Below are 18,302 nucleotides of genomic sequence, written 5' to 3' on the forward strand. Positions count from 1 at the left end.
AGTATGACTTTAGCGCTGTTCCAATATCATGACAAGGGACACAGATTATGTGATTCACATAGTGCGCCAATATTGAAATCAAACCCCAACTCTGACATGACAAGCTCACGCTCTAACAACTTGCTTAACCCCATATATCACTTACCAAGACACAAGGCCGGCTGTTTGTCAGCTGGTGCTGGGAGACGTGTTATGATATACTCCATTTAATACACGACTTTATCATCTAAGGGGTGGGTTTTGTGTACGTCTAGTCATTGACGTCATTGAAAGATTGCAGTTTACGCATTAGATGGAACCGTTGTTGACATTTACTTAAAAGGGCATATGCCTTGGTATTCCACGTTAACCTGCTATCAAAGTACTTGTATGTATTGATTGGCTTATCGGGATGTTAGGCTGAATCAAACTTTTTAAAATATTCACGATCATTAATTAATGTATTATCACACTGAAAGTGACAATCAATTTAATGTCTCATAACATCAAAATCCAAGCTCCGTGGACAGGTCACGTTATATGAATTAGTTACGGACACCGCACAAAGTAGTGTCGGGGTTTCCCCATTTATACCACAATGGCGTTATACGTTGAGGTAGAGAAATTTAGCTGACAACTCAACAGGAATACATAAGATTGTATTGGGACTAGGAAATAGTGGTAATTTTGGACACAGCGCACAATTTGACCCTGCGTCAGATGTACCCTCGGCTCGCCCCCGCAGACTGTATGTAAACATCAACTGCGACTTTGTTTACAAGGCACTATTTTCAACGGGAACTTCAGCGCCAAAACACCGGTGAGGATTTACTCCAACGGGTTTGATAATTCTGTCTTTGAAGTAATCGTTCAGATACATCAAAGGACGACATTGATAGTGATTTCTGAAAACAGCTTCGCTATATGTCAATGCATCGCTTGAACTGCCAGACGATAGTATGAAATCGGATGTTAACACGATGGATTCAAAGTTTCGTTCAGAAGGCAGGCATTATTTACAAAAGCGGCGGTTATCATCGAAAGCTATGAATGGAGGTTTCGATGAAGCCGATCTGAACCTTGCCATCCAGGAAAGTTTAAAATATGCTAGAGGCCAGAAGGAGCCCGATGTGAAGAAAGATTCGGACAACAACCAAAATACAATTTGTGGTCGCCCGCCGCTGTCAACCGAAGATCACAACGCCCTGACGAGAATGACCGGGAAATTGTTGAATGCGGAGAGCTCGCATCCAAATGAAAATAAACAGTTGAAGGACCTGTTACTTCTTCACATTGAATTAATTCAGCATCAACAGGATATGATATCAAAAAGAGACAAAGAGATCAAAACGCTAAAGTCGGAGAAAAACGCGGTAAGGATAATTTTATCTCAGGTGTGGTGTACTCAATGGCGAGGCAAAATGGCCGACTTGGTTTTCCAAGTTAGAGTTTGCTTATCATATGTCAACGTGATATGTCAATGAAGTTGTTTAACTATACCAGTCTTATTCATGGCGAAATTACAAAAATGTTGGACCCAAGACTGGTTGCCGTACATGTTTTGATTAGATGTATTGACAATCACACGGTCGCGTGAAATGTTGGAGAGTCACGCATATAATTGAGCACTGAAAATTGCTTTTCGTTATTCTGCACATGACAGTTTCGTTATCATTTTATTGGGAAGTAAACTGCCGTTTGGACATATTCTTAGGCCATGTTTAATTGCATTTAGCGATCTAGAATTGGCATCACCGTCGTGACTGTTGACAGTTCGACACCAACGGACAGACATGTGAGTGCGCAAACGGAAGTTGTGATTTCAATTAATATTACTACGCTTTGGGATCTGTTAGAAAAATAGGGCAGCTAACGCTTGCATCCTCGCATTGCCAGTAATCACATATTGAAATCGGCTCGGTTTTCCTATTGACGAGATTGGAAATGATGCACGTTGATGCAACTATATTGACAAATTTATTGGGAGAAGAGTAATTCGTGCACGCGGTCACCAGCCAATCGCAATGTTCGACCTTCAACCTCTAACCTATACGACCGAGTGACCTGAGAAAACAACTTGTTGCCAGTTTTGACCTCCTCGCTGCAATTTCTTTATGTGCAGGAGAAGAACCATTCAAATGAGAGCCTTTCCGTTTGAAGTATGTACATAAAGGTCGAAACACGAAATAGTAGATATCAGTGATGTAGTGTTGTTTGTATCTTTTTAAGCATACCCAAACAAATGCGATGGTGCAGACTGACCTACGACCTATGTGCTCTAGTCACATGACTGATCATGTGACCCAAGCCAACACCAACCGCATTTCTTTGTGTACATATCAGCTTGCTTGGGTAGCCTAGTGTTTGGTAGATTGTAAATAATTAGTTAAATTATTTCATTAAACATTCTGAAAATGATCCAGTTTATTACCGGCAGTATTGTGCCGAGAGGGCTGAGAAAAAGGCTAAGAAATTTACTTGGAAGGAAGGTAAGTGATGGAAAATCCAACTCCAAGCCAGGGTTGCAATCAACATGGCCATTTCACAAATCCTTCTGAACGCTGAGTGACGAGGCACGTCCACAGTTGTTGAACTATTTCCGAATGCCTCAACTGTTGTTCGCCTTCATATTGGTACAAGATGGTCATTTTTTCACCTTTCTGGACAGTCACATGCGTAGTCCTGCCTTTTGTAATATATTCTCCTGAACAAATCAATATTTTCCCATCTGTAGATCTTCTGATATCCTTGATCGTAGTATGGTGTTATTTTCATCTCACAGCGAGGTAATGTAGAGAGGTCCAAAGATTTCAGTATGATTAACAGAGTTACGATGTGATTTCCATAGCCAAGAGTTAACAAAAATGGATTGTAATGTCGACTAAATATTGGCTGGCCAGTATGCCTGTTTTCATTTGCTCACAACAGAGACATGCCACTGCCTGCCTCAACAGAAGATATGGTATTGAAGACATTGTTGCACTGTACATGTGAAAATGATTTTTACAGTGATAATAACCAGCATGGTTAATGAACTTTGCTTTGAAAAGTACTTTCTACTCAAGAAGCAATAATTCCAGTGATAAATAAGATGGAAAGGAATTTGCATACACACTAGCCTGCTTGTTTTTGGAATGTGTATTGAAAAGCAGATGCATCAAGGTTTTAGCCTCTGAATGTAAATTTATTAAATTACCTTGTGTCTTTTAGAATCCATTTAATGTTGCATGGTGATGCAGCATGCAGGGGTAGATTCATCTGTATCAGTACACCTGTTGTCATGAAAGTGATACTAGGTTTATATGAGTCACAAAAGAATCAGATTTGTTTTGCATTATGAATTTGTACAGGTACAAAATTATTCAGAATTTTGTCAGTTTTCGATGACTTCAGATTGTAACAATTTTGGCCATTACATTTGCAAGAAGACAACATCTATCGTGATGTGAGGACACAGTCCTTCTGTGGTGGTGTGTGTTCCTGTGCATAAAGCTCAGGTCACAATCAGGTGAAGTTAAACGACAGTGGGCGCGGTCATTGGTCGGATGGGTGAGCTGAAGCTTGACTCCTGAGTTTCTAGGACTTCAGTCCTGCCCCACCACGAAGCATATGACATGTGTGGTCTCACATTAGGCAAGTGAGTTTGTTCAAAATTGACTCTGTTCACCTGTCAAAAATGGGTACCCTGGGGGGTAAGTCATATGACTATTACCATCTAGTGTCTAGCAGGCAGCTTGGGTTATCTGGGATGATGATATGCCTGCTTTGGCTGTCAGCCCTATGAGCATTCACCTTGTGAATGGAGTTTGGTGCAATATAAATGCACATAGTATTATTTTTAACAGATTAGGATAGCTTGCAGCAGAGAGGGTTTGGGTGATCCTGGCACAGTCAGGCTGGTAAGGCTTATCATCAGCTCAGGGCCCTCACCCCCTCTATGTGCATCCCAGACAGCGAATGGGACTTCTCCCAGGAAACACTGCCTAGTCGAACCCACCAAGAACTTTCCGGACAATATGGAGGCTCCCCAACACTGCAGCCTTCTGCATTAGCCAGATTGTCAGAAGGGCTGTGCTCCCAGTGGAGAACCCGGGCACTCTCCTGATCTGCGCCAGGAGATCAGGAGGTACCAAACCAGGGGCACCGAGAACAATGGGGAGCCTGACAACAGTGTACTTGGGATGCAAGCGAGACATTTCAAAGGCGAGGTCCACATATTTATCATGCTTTTCCTGAATGTTGCCAATCACTTTGTTGTCAAAAGGGACAGAAAATTGAATGATATAAATAATTTCATTGGTTTTATCGAAAAGGACAAGATCAGGTTTGCTGGCTGGAATTCGTCTCAGGCTGTATATTGGCCTATTCCAGATAAGTTTGAAAGCATCATTTTCCAGGACGCCCTGAACATGTTCAGGGTCGTACCATGGATGGACCCCGGGGTCAAAGCCACAGGCATAGTGGAGACAATAGTAAAAGCAGTGTGCCATGCCATCATGTCTTTTAACATGTTTAAGGTATGCTATTTGTGCCAAGGAAGGGCATCCACTGACAAGGTGTTGGACAGTCCCTGTAAATTCATTGCAAAGACGACATTTCAAACAGGTAAACAACTTGAGTTTTTAATTGTATTGCTTTTAATTCTTTCAGTTACAATGTCGCTTGGAGCGAATGGAGCGTCGGATGTCAATACTCAAACAGAAGGAGGAATCCCATGATACTCACGTGGCGAGGGAAGCCGCTATCGAGGCTGCATTGGCCATCCCCCCAGACAAGGGAGTCAAGAGGTGGGTCGTCAGTTGTAGTGAATTGACAGGTGTGACAGTGTCAGTGTGACTGTGGTGTAAACAGGTGCAGCAGTTCTGTTTGCCTGGGAAACATAGGTGGGAATGTGAGTGTCATGACTGCATCCCTAAGACCGAGTTTCTTTGGTGATTATTAATGTGACAACTTCATAACTCAGACACCTAATTGCCAGCACACAAAGTCAACCATCTAACCCACTCAGTCACTGCATCTTCCACTGACTTTGTGTTCTGGTGATACACACCTGATCTGACAGTGTGGGCTTGAATCACAGATGTACTGAGAAAGTGGAATCCCAAACATAGCATTTGATACGCCTGGCCATTTTCTAAAGGGCATTTTATTCATTACACTCGACATTAAAATACGTATCACAGTTCTAGTGCTACAATAACTTTGTAAAATGGGGCCTAGGTTGTTTCTTGGTATTGGGCCCACCAACAGCCAGCTACAGAAGTAGCTGGATGATTGCCCAGTTATGAGATTTTGCTCTGACTACGATATCTAAACAGAAGATATTTTACCGTATTGGAAGAAAAGCTTGTCTATATTTTCATTATCGTTGTTATATGACTCATTTCCATGAAGCCTGGCAATACTGAAGTCATTTCATGTGGAGAATCATCCAAATACTTTCTTTTCCCCAGGAAAGCACATCAGTCAGCAACAGAGAAAGATGGTCTTCCTTCCAAGCGTGCAGCTCTAGATAGGGAGTCTCCGCGTAACCATGGAAACCGATCTGTGCACAGAACTGTTACAAAGACTGTTACCAAGTCGCAGGTGGAGGTGCCAGAGTTGGACATTGATGATGATTCAGACAAGGAGGATGTTGTGGAAGGGGAAGAAACACTGCTAAAGACAGACTGCACATATCACGTGACATGTTGTGAAGCAAGGTCACGGACTATTGACAATATATCGTATCCAAATTTGTGTCGCAGTGCACGATCACAGACCTTAGGTAATACAAGAACGTTTATATTTTCAGGTGGAAAAGTTGTATAATTTTGTTTGAGTGTGTTCATAATTGTTTGATATGGTTTGTTTTCAAGCAAGTGAAGAGGCCAATCAGTTATGTAAGTCATGTGTAAGAGGAATACTGATACTGAATGTTAAGAAATATCCACCATTTTGTAGAAACACAACTGAGTATATTATTATATAGTATGTAAGCTAATGACAATCATTCCATTTTGAATTTGTGTGACTTATACCCAACAATGCCATATCATTCTTAAATGCACTGACATATTTTAGTAGACAACAAAACTGGCTGAAAATGTCATAATTGATGTATGTCGTGAAGTCACTACATGTGTCGGGCAGTGGTTAAAAGGACTTGTGTGATGTGCTGATCATCTGAAATGATGTAATGAATGTTATTCTTTTGAAAAGATTGTTGAACTAATCAAAAGTGTATACAACAGTGATCATATGCAGCTGTTGTTACACTCAGGGACAAGTACGTTTGGTGTACAAGTGGAAGTTACACCGCTATGGATCTTGTGTCATGTATCTACAACAACATTGTTCAGCTGGAGAAATGATTTCTTGGGTTGTTGGTTCTATGTCTAGAAACAGTAGAAGTCCTTTGAGAGTGTTGGTGGCATGCTCAGTTCCTACTGTTTGAACTCTCCTCCCATATCTGTTGTCACTGATTTAACCTTCATAGGTAACCCACAGACAGTGAGTCCAGCTCTGTGTTTAACCCATGCTCTCAGGTTGTTTTGCACTGTGTTGCTGTATTGTTTGATTGTTTTCTGTTCCATTTCAGTTGAAACACCCACATGGAGGTTCAACAAAATAACAAATCTGTACCAGCTTGAAGGGACAGAGGTGAGAATGGAGTTTGTGTGGTGTGTGTACATGCTTTTGAAATATACATTGACACATAGGCCTTAGGCTGACAGATTTGTGCTCAGACTGACAGTGTTACATTTCAGCAGGTCGTTATGCTGTTGCAGCTGCCAGTTTGTTTTGAGTTGTAAACATGGTAAATTACTCATGCTTTGTAAAAAGGGGCAAAGATTCAAAGTGCTAGTTAATCAGTAGAACTGTATTGGACCTAAACAGTTCACAAAGCAGTGATGAAATCTGACACCAGTCTACATCCCCTTGACTACCTCATTGGTTACTGTTGATACCAGTGCTGTACTTCTCTTAGGTGTGGATCCTGCCTTGAATTCTCACTTCCTAGGTAACTTAACTCAGTAATTGTGTTCTACTAGTACCTGTGTAATTACTGCAAGTTTTTCAAAAACAGATTGTAGTGGTAAGAACAAATGGTCATGGGTTCGATCCCAGACCACGACATACCAGTGACAGTAAAAATATGGTGCTTGTTGGTCCCTGGTGCTCGGTATTAATCATAATGATTGCAGCAAGGACTGGTCGGCTTGGAGTCGGTGTAATGTGTCTGGGTGGGGTATTCATGCTGAACTGTGACATAGTATCTCAGTGAGCTAGCACTGTAAAACCAGCTTAAGTCTTGGCTAGTGCAAGCTGTCTCGCATGCGCATGCATGCACATCGCTATGTGAGCAAAATGTTCTCAAGTACGACATTACCCCAAAGCTTCACCTTTCCTGAAAGGATGTGACAGCCCTTATTTTTCACCTTACCTGATAGGATGTGACAGCCCTTCGTTTTCACCTTACCTGATAGGATGTGACAGCCCTTATTTTTCACCTTACCTGATAGGATGTGACAGCCCTTATTTTTCACCTTACCTGAAAGGATGTGACAGCCCTTATTTTTCACCTTACCTGATAGGATGTGACAGCCCTTATTTTTCACCTTACTTGATAGGATGTGACAGCCCTTATTTTTCACCTTACCTGATAGGATGTGACAGCCCTTATTTTTCACCTTACCTGATAGGATGTGACAGCCCTTATTTTTCACCTTACCTGAAAGGATGTGACAGCCCTTATTTTTCACCTTACCTGATAGGAAGTGACAGCCCTTATGTTTCACCTTACCTGATAGGATGTGACAGCCCTTATTTTTCACCTTACATGATAGGATGTGACAGCCCTTATTTTTCACCTTACCTGATAGGATGTGACAGCCCTACAGCTGAATGATTCATGGGCTAAAGTTTGTTTTTCTGATTTCAGAACCTAGAAGATGAGGTTTTTATAAAACGACATCAAAAGCCCGAGCTTGAAGAAAGGAGAAGGAAACGGTGAGTTTTAGCAGGAATGGGAACAGCTATAGCCCAGTTGTCTCAAGTGTTGTTTTTTCCCCAGTTTGGACTTGACCTTCGGCATGGTTGTCTTCATGTGAGACAGAGACTGTATGCAGTGCATATGGGCATTTATTGAAGTAGTCACCATACCTTGGCATGTTCATGTTACTGCATTTAATGGGATTTCCTCTGTCCATCAAGTTACAGGTTTATAGTGTGTTTTTTCCTGATTATTACACCCCTGCTACAAAGTAATGGGTTGATTTAGCGTTCTTTCTGTCTGTCCTTCCATCCAGAAACTTTGTCCGGAGCATAACTTTTTTAAGCATAGATGCTAGGTTCACCAAACTTCAGACATCTTAATCATTAATCATTAGCCATTGATGTGCCTCTTGCTATTTTGAAGTGTTTCAGAATTTTGTTTTTTGCTGTTTCCATAGAAACATGACTTCGTGCCAAATGTGTTTGATGGTTTTGTACAGAGCACATCTCTTAAGTTTACATACTAGGTTCATGAAACTTCTCACATGCTAATGTGTTCGAAGGTGGTTACATGGCCACAGCATATCACGGAAACCATACAGACTAGGTTCACAAAACTTAATACACAAGTTAATCATGATGCACAGATATGTCATGTGCTATTTATTTGCAAAATGTGATTATTAGAAGTGTGATGTTAACTTTTCAGTCATTTCAAGCATTATGTGGATATGTGGTTTATTCTCTGTATCTAGATTAGTTATTTCCTTGATGTTATCAGCATGTGATTAATTTCTGTATCTACATGGGTTGTTTTGTTCAAGTCATAAGTACAAATATAGTTCTGATTGATTCTGAATAGTTATTTTTTAACTGATCAGTACAATACATAAGCTCCCCCATGTCTCCGGATATCAGGAATGGTTTGGGTTAGGTTCAATACACTAGGACGTTTTCATTATTGGATTCACTTTTCTTCAGTTAATCGTTTATTGTTGTGGCTATTTAATGACTGAATAATGAACACAGGGAGCAAGTGGTAAAAAGTGACGTTCATTATGTTGGCACTAATGTATATCTGAAAAATGCACTCATGGAATATTATATTTTTGTATTATATCCTTAAGACATTTTAGATGGAACTCACATAATGTATAAAATTGTTATATCTTTCTTTGTAGCGCCTTGAGCGAGCATCAAATTCACAAATACAGGCGCAGTTTCAAATACCCACTATTATTATTATTATATGTTCTGTACTATGTAGTATTACAGTTAAGAATTTGCCGTGACAAAGGCTGTAAGAAATCCCCTGTGAGCCAGCAAAACAGAACAAAGACAAGTCTAAAATATTCAAATTTTGTATTATTTAGCAAAGAGAGAGCAAGTTAAACAATGTCACAAGGCAATTTCACAATACCGCTTTCAAATACAAGTGAGACAAAATATAAGGCAATTGGTCACAAAATATAATTTAGCAAACTCACCAAAGTCTTAGTGTGAGAGAAACAGTTATGCAGAATGTAACACAGTGAGCGGTCTGATAGCAGCTATGAAGATTCAGGCGTTGACGGCTTTGTAGGCGTTGATGTATACTCCAGTGAATGTGTCCGTCTCCACCACCGCAGCTAGCCTTTATATATACATTTAGTCATTTTCTGAAAATTGGAGCACATGCGACCATCGCCACTCACATGGAATGCCCTCGAAAAGTGTCTGGAAAGTAAGCAAATAGAAAGCCCAGGGCAGATAACTCTAAACCACTTCCGGAAATCCTAAAAGTGCTGACCACCTATTATATGAAATGTGACCCATCATAATTATTATTCAAGACACTAAACATAGTGACCCAATAATAAATTTTACTTAATAACAAAATATACAGAAAATACACACAGTAGTTATGAATAATTATTTATTCATTCAAGCGGTATGTAGGTCGGGGGTGAGTAGATTTTCTTATGTTGTTCTTGGAAATGAAGCACCTGATCAGACTTTCCCAATGTTTGTGATTTAGATGGGACTTGCAGCAACTACGTGAACAGCGGAATCTGCTACGTCTGAAGGAAAAGGAGCAGCGAATTGTCCACAATACCAAAGAAGATGATGAGAGTCACGTGGAGTCCTTCATCCCATGTCTGGATGATAGTAAGTACTGCTTGCCAGAACTATTTTCCTTCCCCAGGTGTACCACACCCACAAGCAGTGATGACAAGGCATTACACTAAATCAGCGCATTATCTTTTGGGAGCGGTGTGCCAGGATGTGGACCTTTCTGACAGTATATTATATGTTATATGCTTCACTTGAAGGATAATATGGTCTGATGTATGTATGCCTCTTTGTATCAGTGTCACCCAAGCCGTACTACCTGAGAGAGGAGCATGCAATGTATTTATCTTGCCGCCATTTTAAATTTTGAAAACTGATAAGCTCGCTACTCATTGTGACATGTTAGCAAAATGGCATCTACCTCTCAACTGAATTTTTAGAATCAGTGAACCATATTCTGGCAAGCTTAAATCTGCTCTAAAAATGGTTAATTATGTTTAAGTGTGCAAATGATGTAAGTGTTTAGTGTGTTTATGTATAAAATAGTTTAAATAAAGCATTGAAGGTCTGTAAAATAAATGTGTACATACCGAACTCATAAACAGCCAATCGAATGGTTTTGTAGTCCATGCAATGAATGTGTCATATTATGATGTCATAGAATTGTTAGCGACAGCGTCTTAGTGGAGAGTTTGGTGGTTGGAGTGGTAGTATTTTTTCCAGTTGTCACCTTCCAGGGAGAGGTGACATGGACACTTGTTAAAGCGTCATTGACCAGTCAAATTTAAGAATATTACAAGAATGTAATCACTGTAATCTCTGCCAGAGATTAGTGTCCCTTTGTTCAGCTACTTCTTGTTTGTAATTGTATTTTATCCTTGTTGACTGCCTTACATCTAAGACTGGTATTATTTGTGTTCCAGTAACTCATATTGAGGTGGGAGAGAAGCTCACAGTTACAGCTTTCGGACAGCCTATCCCCCACATGAAGCCGCTGTGAGTATATTCAAAGCCTGTATAATGTCACCTGAGTGTGTGGGTGGGGTGGGGATTCTTTTTCTTATATTTCTCCTTGGGGTTCGTCCTTGGTCTTGTGAGTGCACCCCTACAGGGCCCCCATGGACCTCTACAACCAAAAGCAGGTAACTCTAGACTATAACCTTGCACCTGACTTTCCATGCTGTTGTACTGACAACATGTGTCCTGCAACTGATTGAGTTCTGTTGAAATCCCTGTAACATGAGCACTTCAGAAACAGCTACTGTAAGTATGGTTCTCGTCTTTTCCGACATGGGCAATTTAGAAGTTGTTTCATTGTTTTCATTCATGTAGGTTGTAAGCTTTTTCCCCCGCCACTGTCTGCTTGCCATGTGCTTGTCAAGATGGCGGTTGGGTCATATTGCTATACTCACTTTATCATTGTATCCCGGGTTATCTAGGGTTAGCAATGTTTAGTGTTGTTGTAGCGGTTGTTCCTGTTGGCGTAATGGCTAACCTTTAGTTAGGTTTGCCTGCTAGCAATTTTGATAAAATATTTTATACATTGTTATCCTGGCACTTTTTCAAGGAGCTTACACTTTCCTTATTTGCAGTTTACTTTCACTATTTGCAGTTTAAAGCCTGCGCAACTTGTAAATTGTGTAATACGGTTAAAGATATGCATGATTCGTGCCAAAGATGCCTGCTTGAACATCATCATGAGGAGCAAGATGACCCTTCTTGTGCTGTTTTCTCACCTAAAGGAATCAAGTACAGGTGTGATGATGTACTGTTTTACAGTAATCACCTGCGGGCGGGGGCTGACATCTGGGCTCAGGACCCACCTTGTAAACATTCCCATAAAAGAAGGCGTCAGCCAGGTCGTCCTTTTCCGTGTCAGCTTCTGAAAAGGCCAAGATTTTAAAGGCGCCTTCTCCTCCCCAAGTCTCACCCTCACTTGTTTCACAAGCACCACTAATTACATATGATATTTTGTATTCTCTTTTTCAGCAACAGAAGCCATCAGTGAAGTCTGTAATAGACACAGCACAGGGGCCGGATCAGATGCATTGGTGGGGAGGGGGTGGGGGAAGGAGGGTTGGATGTGGCCTGAGTTCAGGCTCAGAGATGGCTCCTCCCCTAGGCAGCTAGATCCTAGCTTGAGCTCTGGAGATAGTTTGCTTGGGGCACCTTATGTCAACCTGGCTGTTGGCTCAGGTTTGGCAAAGGGCACCCCACGTTCCATCTGGGAATGCAGGAAATCTGGCGCCTTGGCGCCTTAGCACCCTGGCTTGGGCTCCATCAGGGTGCAGCAAGACCCTTCCCTTGTGGCTCCTCTCAACTTGCAGAGTTCTTCATGCTCTTCTTCAGTGGCACCCTGGCTTGGGCTCCATCAGCATGCAGCGAGAGCCTTCCCTTGTGACTCCTCTTGACTTACAAAGTTCTTCATGCTCTTCTTCAGTGGCACCCTGGCTTGGGCTCCATCAGGGCACAGCGAGGAACTTCCCTTGTGGCTCCTCTTGACTTGCAAAGTTCTTCATGCTCTTCTTCAGTGGCACCCTGGCTTGGGCTCCATCAGGGCACAGCGAGGAACTTCCCTTGTGGTCCCTTTCGACTTGCGGAGTTCTTCATGCTCTTCTGCAGTGGCACCCTGGCTTGGCCTCTCTTGAGTACAAGAGTCTGCTCATGGGGAATTATGATGAGGTAGACATGGAGTAGGATGACGAGAGGGAAGAGTTGGAGTCAGGAGCTAATTACTCCTTTGGGTCCTCCTTGCCCCAGGTGGCTGCTTCGGTTAAGGCGACTGATCCTGTGTTTCGGTCCCCGGGGCAGGCGCTCACACCCAGCCGAGTTTTCTACCATCACTGGTTGGCGAGGTAGTGGACCCTCTCCTGACTGGTGCCTGTACGAGGTTCAGTTTTGGATTTAGGTAGGAGGTACCAGTTGAGGATGGAGCAGCTATTTGAGCCTCCAGTGGTGGACAAATGCATTTATGCTTTTGTCACACGTGGGGAGTCGGCGTCCTCGTCTTTAGCTTCAGCTAGTCAGGGCTGGCGGTTTCCTCCTTACCAAGCAAATGCCCCCAGACACAAGTCCTTTGATGTTTACCAATGTACAGCACAACAGTTTCGCGTGGTGGTTCGATTGGCCTATCTTTCTGCACTATAGGGTCAACTACTAGACCAGGACTCGGACGGTGACAATCATTAGGTCCTCATGCATCATCAGCTCAGTGACATCCATTCTCATCTGGCTAGAGACAGTATAAGGTGCTGTGCTTGTCAGATGATGGGGGCAGTCATGGCTTTGGTTGTCATTGGCCCGCTATTCATCAGTGCTCAGCAAGCACTCCTATCATTGCCCTTTACTATGGGATCTTCCCCGTTTCCAAGGACTTTGCAGGTAGTGCGGGAGGCCAAGGAGGCAGTGTCTATTTTCAAGGATTCTAAACCCTTGCTGGAGCACCTATCCACTTCTCACCAATGGCCTTCACCTCTTGCCTCCTCTTATCATTCTGCTCTGGCAAAGAAAACTGCGAGGTGGACTGCCCCACTGCAACATAAGAGGAGCAGGAGGGCTGGAGACAAGGCCAGGCCCTCTCAGCTGCAGTAGCCTGGGGCAAAGGGAAGCAGCCTGGCTTCTGTCCCTTAGGAGTCTGTCTTATGCTTATATGTACCCCAAGGAGGAATATATGAAAAAGAATCAACAAAACCTGTAGAGGTTGCAGATTCTTTGAATATAGACCTCCTGGGGGTACATTCAGTCTGATTTCTTTCAGCATGGAAAGTGAGGTGCAAGGTTATAGTCTTCGAGTTACCTGTTCTTGGCTGTGGGGGCCCTGTATGGGTGGTCTCGTATGATGAAAACAGCTTTTGTTTTGTAAATATTTTATTCAAAATATTGTTGCAACTGTCATAGGGATTTGAAATGGACATTAAAATGCTTATATGTACCCCAAGGAGGACTATATTCAAAGAAACTGCAACCTCTACAGTTTTATTTGAGTTTGAGGGCTCCATCATGCAGCCTTATCCAGACCCATTATTTACTAGTGACCATGATCTAGCTGTGACATCTAACGTTCACATCTAACGTTCACATTTATGTATTCTGAAGGAAAAAAATAAGGGTACAATCAAATCTTGCAGAATAGTGTTTACTTTACTGTTTACCTTCCTGATATCATGCCAATGAATGTTAATTGTTATGTGACATTGCAATCTCGTGGTATTTGGGTAAGACTTAAAACCCCTTTTGTTTTCAGAGAATTTGAACTTCCCTGGGAGACCAACCGACAGTGTACATTGGCATCTAGGAAATCTAGCGTGTATCGACCCAGGAGAAGATGATAGTTGCATGTAGTAGTAACCTCAGTAACTAGCCCGGTCTCATGTGACCAGCCTGGTCTTGTGGGACTAGTCAAGTGTGATTAGACTGGTTCTGTGTGACTTGCCCATTGAGAGTAGCCTGGTCTCGGACTAGCATCGCCCAGCATGACTAGCCTGGCCTTATGTGACAAGCCAAGTCTTGTACGACTTGTTAGTTCTGTGGCTGCAGATGATTATCCATGTCTTCTGGGACTCTCTTGGTCTCGTGACCAGAATGGTCTTAGGGACTTGTTCAGTCTCGAACTATCTCTCTCTGTCAGCAGTGGCACTGTGACAGTTATTGATTTATTATCATATTGTGTTATATCCACTTGATAACTGTGGACACCATGCCCAATTGTCCACTGACAAGGCGTCCATAGCTTACATCCTGCAAGTGTCAAAATGGCATTACCGAAATTAGTCAGTAGTCAGTTTGATATTTGATAGCCATTGGAACTGCCATATTGTCAAAATTGAAAGAAACAAACAGATTTTTATCTAGCACAGTCTCTTGTGTGATTCATGGAACAGGTCGTGTGTGGATGAGGTTGTATGAGCAGACCATTGTCATTGTTACCATTTCATGTCGTGTGGTTAGATTGTGAGCATTTGTGTAACCTAGCTGTGCAGTATGAGACCGGTATTGGGAATAGAAACGTAAGGTTATCTCTACACATACTGGGATGTCACTGTTGGCTTACTGTGGGCAGTAAATATCAGAGAACAAGTATTTATCATGACTTAGGTAATACAGTATCTGAAAATTTTAATGCAAAGGATGAATATACGTTGATCCTCTCGGGCTGCTCATGAAAACGTAATGTTGGTAAATGTGCTATGTTTTCTTCAGATAGTTTCAGTCAGATTTGCGTTCTTTGAAAGTGTAGTTATGATATTATAATGGGGATCTGTTTTGTTTGTTTCATGCATCTCACAGTGACTTTTGACTTTATAAACATAGGGCTGGTCAGTTGTGTGGGATGGTAGACTAAGTTGTGGATGGGGCTGTTTCCCAAACTTATCTTTGTTGCACAGTTGATTGAAATTTATGTACTTTAACAGTGGTGTTGTTAGGTTTTCAGATCAAGGTCCTCACCACACTAATTATGCTCAACACATTGGTGTTTACTGTTAAAATTTTGAGGAAGTTGGAAAATTTATTTTTGATGATGGTCTGAACATCGATGTAAGTTTTTTTTTCATCAACTTCTCTTGACTTATGCTGATACATGAAAAAGACACAAGGTTGAGATTTCCTATCACAATTACATTTTCTCACATTAAGTTACCATCCTTGATATCTTCAGGGCATACCTTCCGATGAATCTCCACTATACCCTGGATGCATCTACAGCTCGGCCCAGTGAATTTAATACCTGCTTTGGTTGGCTTTTTAGCCAATCAGGTGTCTACACTGGGAAGTTGAGCATAGTGATCACAACTTATTTTCACTTTTTGAATTATGTAATCAATTTAACTTGGCAACACAAGCCATACAGAGGTTCTGTGAAAGAGGTAGAAGGGGTTCTTGCATATATGTTTTTAAACTTTGGGACCTGTCCATTTGTATGATTTACCCAAAATATGAGTCAAACCTTCACAGCTGCAACCGCTCTTTGTTGACAATGGCAAGCTCGGTTATAACAGCTGACTGGCTCACTGGCTAGTGTGAGAATGTGGAGCCAGCAAAGGGAGGTAATAACATTATCAGGCTGACCCATAGATGCATCCGGGGTATAGTGGAGATTCATCAGAACGTATACCCTGGAGATATCGAAGATGATTTAGTTACATGCAATGCTTTAGTTGGGAGCTGTGTTCAACCCACACCATGCAGAAAGACCAAGAACCAAGATGTTTCAGCTGAAGCATTTACCAGTCTTTTGTTAGAAATAAGAAAAATTGTCCAGATCTACCGTTACTTTGATATTATTGTACTTACTGGGCACATGAGGGGAGATGTTAGGGAACTTCGTCACTTCTCCTCCTGGTTGTATTTTGTTCATGCAGTTTCCTCCAAATCCACTGATCCGATTATTGTTTGTACTGCTACTTGTAGTGTAGGACATCATCACAGCGCCTGTGTCGGTCACGTCATAGTCATCATTCCTCACTCTTCTGCTTTTATTTCCATCTATCATTCAAGATTACTGTTTCATATAGCATAGTGTTTTTATTAGATGTTCTAGCTCGGTCTTGTATGATTATTTCTTGTGCTACTTGGCAGGAGTTAGAGACAAAAGGTGTTTGTCAGTGTTCCTATCTGTGGTATTGAATAATCTTGTGTAAATGTACATCACGTCCATGTACAGGATGAAATGCGAGTCTGAGGGACACTACTTGGTGTCAGAGTTGTCTCCCTTTGTGTAACTGAAACTGCTGCACAATTTCAGTACGTTGTTTGGTGTTACAATTTTGTGTGGTAATGTCTGTTCTAATACGGCTAAAGAATGTAATAGTTAAATTAGATTGATGATAATTCTGTTTACTTTGAGCAGATCATATTAATCATGAAAATCTACCAGGGCAAGGTAAGAGGGAAAAGACTTTTGTTTATAGAATCCAAGTCAGGCCATTCAGCAACACTTATCCCCTCTCGAAACTCAAATCTCTGAACTTATATTTGGACTTAGTTGTACTTTAGTTACCATGGTTACTTCAAGGTATGATGGTTTAGACTGTAATGGTTATCTGGTTGAGAAGCAAACCTTTGTGTTGAATTTGCTGATGAAAAATATGTTATGGGGAAATAATTCAGTTATAAGTAGTTCGAAGCCATTATCTTAACGAGATGGGGACTTGGAACTCAGATGCAGAATGATGTAATTGACTGGCAAAATTAGACCTGAAATTTCGACTGTTTAATGAAAGTGTACATAATGACATGGCTCCTTCCTGGTTCTACCTTAGAGCTATCTAGATGTCTACTTTTTTATTCTCTTTTGCAAGTGTTAATGCTAAGATGTTTGTAGTGGACTAGACTGAATCACTGATCAATGAAGCTTCAACATTGCTTAATTAACACAGAGAGAGAAATGACTACCTTGTGAGAGCCTGACTGGTGTACGCGTGAATTAGGGGACAAATGTTTGTGTTGTTAAACTCTCTCCAACATCATTAAGTGCTTCTGTCAAACCACCTTCCGAAAGAAGCTGGGAAGATTTTGCAATCCTTATCTAAAATTCTGTGTAGATATGAATATTTACTATCGGTGATGTTTATGTGGTTACTTTTCTAAATGTGTCATGTCTGAACATGTGCAAGTATTTCCATGTTGACGGAAGTGGTTTAATAGAATCAAGTTTCCATTGAATCTCACCCCCAGATGGTGTGACACAACACATTTGCATCTCTCTTTTGTGTAAATATAGATTTTACTAACATTTGTTATTATTTTGGGTCAGTTCCACCCCTCCAGATCATTCAACCCATGCTAAATCATTGTCAAGGCAAAATAGTTGTCCCCACCATTTGTGTTTCAGGTAAATTATGACTACATAAATGTGGGTCAAAAGTGATTTGTAAAGAATTTTTTTTTTTTTTGAACATGTTGTCACAGATGGTTCAGAACTAATTTCATTTGCAATGAATGTTGAGTTTGTAGATATAAATAGCTGCAGACAACAGAACGGTAAAATATGGAACATTTTCTTTCACCTGAAGGTAAAGTATGTGTAGTGTTTGGTTGCAAGTTAAACTAAGAGTCCGCCATGGTACCTGAAACTAGGTATTTTCTGTTGCCTTCTCACTATCATGAGTCGTCATTGGTGTAAAATTGTCAGCTCACTCCATTCTATATACATCACATCCCACTGTTGATTGTACATACGTAAATCATGTTTACGCTGCTGTGAAATAAAGTAGTTTAATGTTTTGTTGGTTGTTCATAGTTTTCATTTGTGAATATCCTAAGGAACACTGACTGAACACATTGAGTGTTGTGTA

General features: G+C 41.3%; 1 protein-coding gene across 1 annotated transcript; it reads left to right on the forward strand.

Annotated features, from left to right (window-relative positions):
* Positions 1–786: 786 nt before the first annotated feature.
* LOC137256063 (male-specific lethal 1-like 1) lies at positions 787–18,231 on the forward strand. Its single transcript, XM_067793747.1, has 8 exons — positions 787–1,352; positions 4,630–4,766; positions 5,433–5,746; positions 6,560–6,621; positions 7,904–7,971; positions 9,974–10,104; positions 10,932–11,004; positions 14,252–18,231. Exons 1-8 carry the CDS (start codon positions 939–941, stop codon positions 14,334–14,336), a joined length of 1,284 nt encoding a protein of 427 aa, XP_067649848.1. The 5' UTR covers positions 787–938; the 3' UTR covers positions 14,337–18,231.
* The last annotated feature ends 71 nt before the right edge of the window (positions 18,232–18,302 follow it).

The sequence above is a fragment of the Haliotis asinina genome, chromosome 11 (assembly GCF_037392515.1).
Source record: "Haliotis asinina isolate JCU_RB_2024 chromosome 11, JCU_Hal_asi_v2, whole genome shotgun sequence".
NCBI classification, from domain to species: domain Eukaryota; kingdom Metazoa; phylum Mollusca; class Gastropoda; order Lepetellida; family Haliotidae; genus Haliotis; species Haliotis asinina.